We start from the raw sequence: 8515 nt of genomic DNA, 5'->3' as shown, positions 1-8515 counted from the left end.
TGTGTGTGTGCGTGCGTGCGTGTGTGTGTGCGTGCGTGCGCGTGCGTGCGTGCGTGTGTGTGTGTGTGTGTGCGCGCGCGCGCGCGTGCACGCATCGAGCATGTGAGTGTTTGTGTGTGATCCTCCATGTGTTTTGCAGACTTCCTTTCAGACAAAGCTTTTCGGCCACTGGGAAAGGAAATGAGCAATGTTGCTATATATAAAAAGTGGATCAAGAATTGTTGAGAAAATGGAAACACACAGTGATAACAATGCACCTGTTCAACTGTTCTTCTGGCGTAAGAGGCCATGGAATAATCCAAATTTTAATACAATGTCACTTCATGCTGAAGATTCAGAGAGGAGAATAACGTCTGAAATGTTTCTGCCAGGTTTGGTCATTTATATTTCATAACAAGAGCTTTTTATAGCATTGAGCAAATGGACTCCTCTGAAGTATTATGAGCTGCAGTGAGTGGATCCTGGTGCAAGTATATTTTTATTTATTTATTTATTTTTTTTATTGTGGATGATTATAGGTTCCCAGCAGCAGCCGTCGCTGCTCATTGTACTGCTTCGCGCTTATCCTCTGGTGGGAAGGGTCACCTTTGATTTGTGAACCCACGACATGCCTTTCAAGAGGGCAAATTTGTTGTCATCATGCAAACGACATGGTTCAAGATAAAACCAGTGGCATTTTTTGTTGTGAATAGATAATGGTGTGCAAAAAAAATTGGGAGGTGACATTTCTCTTTTTTATGTTGAGCGCAGACTACTTTGTTAGCAAATTGTCGGATGAGTGGAGGGAAAGGCAACTCAGTGCGCCAGAACTCCCAGAAAGGTGCAACATAGCCCCAAAATGTCATGCAGACGCCATCCGTTCCTGTTCAGGTGGCGCACATCCTGTGGCCGTCATCCGTTCCTGCTTTGTTACTGAGCCATTTTCGCACGTCTGGGATCCGTCCCTTGAGTCGGAGTGGGGGGTGGGGGGTGTTCAGGATTTGTTTGTTTTTGTTCTCTGAGTAGGCGCAGCTTCTGTTTGTCATTGCCATTATCATCACCTGACTACTTAAGGGCTGCCACGATGACCACTTGCTGTCGGACTGTTGTGTTACTATCATGTTGTTTTGTTTCTGTTGCTGTCATGTTCATTTGTTTGTCATAGTGGTGTGTTTTACTTCCTGCTGTTTTGTTGTTACTTTGAGTTTGGAATTTTTTCAGGACTTTGTCAGTGGAATTGACTTAGTTGTTTTCAGTGTACCCGTGCAAGTGTTTCTGTTAATGCATTTTGTTCAGTACGCCCTGCTTCTCCTGTCTCGCTGTTTTTGGGCCCTCTACCTTTGCATATCCATGACACAAAACTAGTAGACCAGACTTGCACTGTCACAAAAATGAAGTTATGGCCGTTTTTGTGCTGAGTGTTACGTCTTTATTTGTTTCCTACCTTGTTAAATCACTGTTGATAAATGTGAGAAATGATTTACTTGATCAATGTTTTCACATTTATGAATATAATTTGTGGTTATTAACATATAATAAATAGTATTTGAGACAATGTGTTCAGTTTGGAGCATATTTGTTCAATTTCAGAAGTGTGTATAACACTGGAAGGCTTCGCATTAATCAGTATCCAAAAAGTAGCTTTCACTTTCAAAAACGGTTCGTGGCTGCTGATTTAGAGTCTCCAATGAACCTGACATCTATTGTTGGAATGTGATCGAAAGCCAGAGTACCTAGCAACATTTGAAATTTGGTGTAGACAGCGTGGGTTCAGTTCCTACTCCGTGACAGTGTCAATGCTTGTTTGTTTCTAAATATGACCTGTGATTAACCGACAACTACTCTCAGGGTGTAGTTTGTCTAAAGTCAGCTGGAATAAATTCCAGCTGCTCAAGGCCATTATCAGGGCTATAGAAAATGGATGGATGTACACCATGTTTGTGGAATATGTGGCGACGAAGCCCCCGTTCTCCCCCTGCACGCACTACATCTTTGAAATGTGGCAGACTGCAGTGTTGGCACGGTCTTAAAGGGGCCATCCTCCTCATGCTGCGTGAGCCGAAGCGTGTCAGTCACAGCATGTTTCACACATTCGAGGACCACGTCTGCATTACAACCATATGCCGCCGTTTGAAGTGTATTTTCTACCTTTGTTGTGTCATTTATTAAGTCCCCTCAAGCAAGCGTTCAAGTTTCATCGACTGGCGACTCTGTGGCTCGACTCCTCAAAAGCATCCGCTCCAATTCCCCCCGTCGCTGTCGTTTATTGTCCCATTCCGTCAGCAAGTCTGCGGTCAGAAACGTTCCGTCCGTGGCCCAGACGCCCCGTTTTGCACTGTCGCCATTAGTGGGTAAACCATCACCCTTATTATGACTAAATAATACTTCTGGTGCCATTTTTATCTGACATGCTGCCACTTTGTCCCAAAATAATCCAACCGTCATTTGAAGTGTGAGTCAAAATCAGCAGAAGATTCTTTTGAGACTTGAGCATTTCATCCCCAAAAGGTTTTCCACTGAACTTCATATTCGTTGTGTTAAGTAAATGTTATGCCATTAGAAATGCAAATTGTTCAAGCTCCCACATTTTTTTAAAATACACTCATCGCAAGCAGACAATGTGCATGCAAACAGCAAAACGCGAGCTTGCTGCCAGAGTAATTACATTTAATAACATCTTAATTTAAGGATTTAATGAGCACATGGTGGATCTTGACTTGGCAAATGATTCAGTTAGCAAGCTGACTCTGTACCGTTTAACAAATGTCTTGGGAATTTCTGAAAGGTTTTGACATCTGATGAAACAATCGCACAAAGTTGAATCCTGCGCAAGCACGGACAGAACATGCAAACTCCACATCGAAAGACCTGACTTGAGATTTGAACCCAAACCTCTGAACGGTTTAGTGCTAACGACGAGCCCACTGTACCCCCAAGCAAATAATATGGATAATTCTGAATGTAATGAATCCATTTTATTTTGTCTCTGCAGGCGTAGCCATCTTAGAGCAGCAGCTGGTTAGCGTCTACGCCGAAGCAGGATGCCTCTCTCAAAAGCCGACCCCAAAATGCCATACGGTGGCCTCCCAAATCCCACCACGCACTTCCAGCATTCCACAAGACGACTTCCGTCCCGTTCCTCTGGATCCTCCGAGCTACTGCTGAGAGGTTCGTCTCTGAGGAACCTTCTGCACCAAAGTTCCAGCGTATATTCGCAAAGGAGCCCGGCAGCAGCCACGCAGCGGAGTGATGGAACGTGCTCAGCGTACAGCAGCCCTCGCATTCCCAAGAGGGAAGCCTCTCGTTCAAAGGACACCTTGGACATCCACACAGGAGCTCTGCGAGACCTTCAGATTCGAAGGAACACAAACAAGAACTGGACTTTTGGCAAATACCGGCAGAGAAATGTGGACAACGCTCACAGTGCGGACGAAGCTGCCTTTTCCCGGAAACATCACGCCAAAAGAGGAAATAGGAATGTGGAATCTTTGGAGGGAGTAGGGAGCTTTCAAGGAGATGTGAGGAGCATCTCTGACCAGGGAAGGAGTACTTCCAAAACAAAACTTCCGGGAAGGGTCAACATGGCTGCTGTCGCCCCATTCAGGTACAGGTGAGGAAAGCTATACAGTATTATTATTAGAACAATTGACGATAATACACATTTGGTTTTTCGAGAGTGCTTGCCCACCCATCAACTGGGAAATTAATTAACCAAGTTAAGATGCATACACACATACCACACGATCTTAACCAATTTTAAAAATGCCAGACCCCACATATGACTACGAAAATAATGTACATGCATGCTCTTACCCCCAAGCCCGATGTTTGTTATATACACTATATAAGAATGACCTGGGAGAGGCAGCACCAGTGACACAGGGCATTCAGACTGTTGGAAAATACCAAGAAACAAATATCGTTGTAATAGAAAAAGAAATGGAACAATCTGCCGTTGGAAATACCTGGATTGAAATTGCACTGAATCTACCGAACACTGGATAAACAAATCAGGAACATCTTTCAGAGAGAACCAATAGCCTTTGCTGAAAAATGCTGAAATGTTTAATACGTGGCCTATGTCGCTAAATGGGTCTCAAAGCAAGCCGTTCAGATATTCACCAGACAGTAATGTCACAATATGACTAATTCAAATAATTGAGCACTCCCATTGAGTTTCTCCACCCATGACTGAAGAGCTGCCATTTTCTTTTTTTTTTTTTCTTTCACAAAGGATGCATTTTACATGGATCCATGTTCACATCAAAAGCAGAAGCTAAACCCTGTTCTTGGTTGCACAGATTAGCTAACAGGATACATCCACCAACTACCATAAAAACTCAACTGAAGTTAACGGACATGCCACATCCTGTTCGATTTGGGACTCTCCAATGTATTCTTTTGAAAAGGGCGGCCCGGTGGTCCAGTCGTTAGCGCGTCGACCTCGCAGTGCAGCGGGACCGGGTTCCAGCTCCGGCCTCCCTGTGTGGAGTTTGCATGTTTTTCCTGGGCCTGCGTGGGTTTTCTCCGGGTACTCCGGTTTCCTCCCACATTCCAAAAACCTGCATGGCAGGCTGATTGAACACTCAAAATTGTCCCTAGGTGTGATTGTGAGCACGGATGGTTGTTCTTGTCTGTGTGCCCTGCAATTGGCTGGCAACCAGTTCAGGGTGTCCCCCGCCTACCGCCCGAAGACAGCTGGGATAGGCTCCAGCACCCCCCACAACCCTTGTGAGGATAAAGCGGATCGGAAAATGGATGGATGGATGTTTCGACAAGAATTCATGCTTTGTAATTGTCATGGTCATGCTCCCTGCAGTGGAATGGGTGGTGGTAGGAGTGACAAACAGCACGGCCCCTATGAGCATTTTTTAAGTTTCATTAAGTTTTATTAAGGAATTGTTTTAATTGAAACAAAGGCAAAATTGCATCTTTTTTACAAATGATACTTTACTGTAGGTGTCAGGATCAGGAGGAGCCACGGGGAACCTTAGAGGACCTGAGCGACTGTTCCTCAGACTCCATGGAGGTCTGCTGTGACGATCTTGGTGAGTCCTATACCATCCGGTCATTTTATATACCGGCACTTATCCTCAGTCGACTTGCAAGTGAGCCTATCCCGGTTGACGTCAAGGCCAGAAGCAGCATACCCTCTGTCACTGGTCGCCAGCCAATCGCAGGGCACAGAAAGACAAACCACCATTCACACTTCACATGCACACCTATGGCCAAGTAAAAAAACAAAACAAAAAAAAACAAACAAACTGAATTTGTCTCCCTCTGGTGGCATTGCATCCTCAGAAAACATGAGGAGAAACAAAGTTTTATTGCCCACAAAGTTCAATGTGGTTGTTGGGCATCTTTCCAGCTGAGCTTGTGCATCGCACACGGGCTGCATGTTGTCACAGGAGAACAACTGGCAATAAAAGCTTCACGTTATTGTGCACGACCCACACCTGTTTTGTGCATCAACTGTTCCACATCTCCACCGCTTCCTTAGAGTCTTTACTTTTTCCCCAACTGTCAACATGAGCATAGTTTCTGGTGTCTGGGGGGCCATCGAGACGCCATTCAAGTCCATTTCCACACTGCGTAAAACTTGAGAAATGTAATGCAGGGAGTTTTCCTGCAAAGTTGTTAAAATAACCTTGTAGTTAGCTCTTTTTTGCCACTCGCTTGAGCATATATTAGCACACACGGTGTTTCGTGGGCTCAGTAGCAACTTCATGGATTACTTTTCATTATTTATTCTTCAGACGAATTAATGGCCTTTTTGGAGGTTTCAAGGTGCCAAAATGGCGTGATTTTACAAAACAATACAATACATCCTGATTTATATAGCGCTTTCAGGGGTCCTAAGCACAACTTTCAAAACCACATGAAGTAGTGCCCCCTTACAAAGTTGAGAAATTGTTTTATTTCCACCCATGGACAACTCCCTAGTTTTGACATTTATTACGCCATGCCCCAAAACTCACCAGGTCGCCAACATGACCACCGCAAAACTCACTTAGTAGCAGCCTCTGGAAAGTTTTAAAAAAAAAGCAGGATGTCCCCACCATCTATTTAATTGATCGACATAAAATGGAATAGACGAGTTCATCAAAACAGACTGCATAAAAAAGTCGATAAGATTCCTGCTTGAAATTTAACAGGAAATTGGCCATTTTGCTTACAAGCAGCAGTATTATTACTTGTGAAATCCAGGAGTCGTACCTCGACAAATTTCGTCCAAGGAACTAGCCCAAATGAGCTCCAATCAGAAACAGGTATTCCAGACAGATGGACGACACTAAATTGTGATGTGTTTTTGCTTGGCGTCAAAGTTTAGGATCGTTTTGAGGAATTGCCAATAAAAAAGGGGATGCAGGTGACTCATTCAGCTCTGCTCGCCGCCTTCATTTGTATCTGTTTTCATGCTTGAAAACCCAAAGAAAGTATGTCATATTTTGAAAAGTTTACAGCATCATAATCACACTCCAAATGACTGTTGCCAGGCAGATTTAGCACCAGAAACACAAATCAGTCTTTTCACAGCTGTCACTATATGTTGAATTGGATGTCATTATATTATGTGTAGCGGGTAAGACTTGTTTTCATTTCAAAGTGAATGCAAGCGGTATGAAGTTCTTGTTTGAAAAAAACAGTTCTAGCAATACCGGTTTAAAAAACATGACGTAGTGGTTGAGAAAATTATGTTCGAGAATGACTTGACCATTAAAAAAAAAACAAAAAACAAAAACCTATGGTATACATCTTCTTAATTATCATGATTGAGATGTTCCCCAGGGAGACGCCAGACCAGAGACTAAGTGTGTCTGTCAGGAGTCTGGACCGACGCATATTTGAGTGCTTTGATGAGCGGATCAGATTTCATGTCACTTTAGTGTCTGGCTGCTCTTTTTTTTTTTCTTGTATTTGATTTACAAAAAGAGAGCAGCAGCATGTGTCACCAGGCTTCATCAACAATAGAAAAACAGCTGGCTGCAATAAACTGAAGCATATTTTGCACTGCAAAATAAAATTTACACGTACGATTTGTTCATATTAATGAATTTTTAATGACTATTTTTGCGGCACGGTAGACGACTGGTTAGCATGTCCGCCTCATAGTGAAAAGGTCATGGGTTCAATTCTGGGCCCCGGCCTTCACATGTGGGAGTTTGCATGTTCTCCCCGTGCCTGCGTGGGTTTTCTCCGGGTACTCCGGTTCTCTCCCACAATTAAAAAACATGCATGGGAGGTTAATTAATTGGTCATTCTAAATCGTCTATATGTTTGATTGTGTGTGCGAATGTTTGTTTGTCTTTGTGTGTCATGCTATTGCCCGAAGACAGTTGGGATAGGCTCCAGCATGCCAACAACCCTCATGAGGATGAGGATGAGTATTTTTGGGGCAGATGATGCCTGGTTAGATAAATATGGACTGTGGTAGAATGTCATCATTTGCTCAGAGAGATCTTCTTGGAGTTTTTTTATCAACGTAATTTGCGCATGCCCCTATGTAGACGGTGTGTGTCTCCGTAACCCATGTGTTACGATTTCTACAATTTTTGTAGATTTTTGCGTATTGTCATCTTTAAATCAAAGACAAAGCATAAAAATTGTGTGATATGAAATATTCCAATTCATGTTTTATTTATATAGATTTATATTTATGTTTTGGTCATAGCACAATACCAATGTTTTGGTCATAGCTACCGCTTTAATTGTCCATAGAGGGCAAAAATACAAAGAAAAAAATAAGAACTATATGTGTATGTATAGCACTGATGCCACTGAACATGTCGAGTGGTTGAAAGTAAAATAAATATTCAGGAATAATACTTTTACAATTTTTGTAAAATTGTATGTTGCGTTTTATAAACTTATTTACATCGACTGCAGCATCTGGTTAAAGGGAATGAGTGGAGTCGCTTCCACTGGATGGCAATCGAGTCGGTTATGTTCCCTCCCACAACGGCGCAAACGCCCCTTTCCACCTGCGCTCGTTTACCAAAATACCAAAAGAAAGAAAACTCCTCCCTTGTGCATGCTTACACAGCACTTTGAGCTACACTTGTGCTGAGCATGAAGTTAGGGCCCCTTACGTCAAAACACATCTGATCCAGTTCGGATCCAGACTCCACATTTGATGGAAAGGAATATCAAATCTCGTCAAATCACGTAGTCATTTGTCGAGCCTGTGTTGATCTCGTATCTCCGCTCCTAAGAGCATAGCTGCTGACACATGTTGAAGCCTTGGCAGAGGTCTCTAGTTTGTGTGCACTCATGCTTACACACATTGTCTCTTTGTAGATTTAATTACCCTGCACTCATAAACACATTTCCACCTGGGGCTCTGATCTTTAATCCACAATGTCGTCAGTATAGCATCATCCGTGCAGCTGAGCGGTTTTAAAATATGACGGACATAGCGCTCGGGGAAGGCCAGCTGTGGAAGAGTCCGTCCCTACAATCATAATGATGCACTGGGATGGTCGCTTGGAGAGGGAATCAAAGCCAGATGTCAAGAAAAGCACTCTGCACAGAGCAG

General features: G+C 43.3%; 1 protein-coding gene across 1 annotated transcript in view; it reads left to right on the top strand.

Moving 5' to 3' along the window:
* The window catches only part of LOC109508028 (neuron navigator 1-like), a 61389-nt gene that overhangs the window by 4128 nt on the left and 48746 nt on the right, over positions 1–8515 (top strand). The window contains 2 exon segments of the mRNA XM_019857827.1: positions 2972–3589; positions 4939–5027. Of these exon segments, the coding sequence (XP_019713386.1) occupies positions 3021–3589; positions 4939–5027 (658 nt within the window). The 5' untranslated portion in view covers positions 2972–3020.

Source organism: Hippocampus comes, unplaced genomic scaffold (assembly GCF_001891065.2).
Source record: "Hippocampus comes isolate QL1 unplaced genomic scaffold, H_comes_QL1_v1.1 scaffold17, whole genome shotgun sequence".
NCBI classification, from domain to species: Eukaryota; Metazoa; Chordata; class Actinopteri; order Syngnathiformes; family Syngnathidae; genus Hippocampus; species Hippocampus comes.
This window is presented reverse-complemented; position numbering and strand designations above follow the sequence as displayed.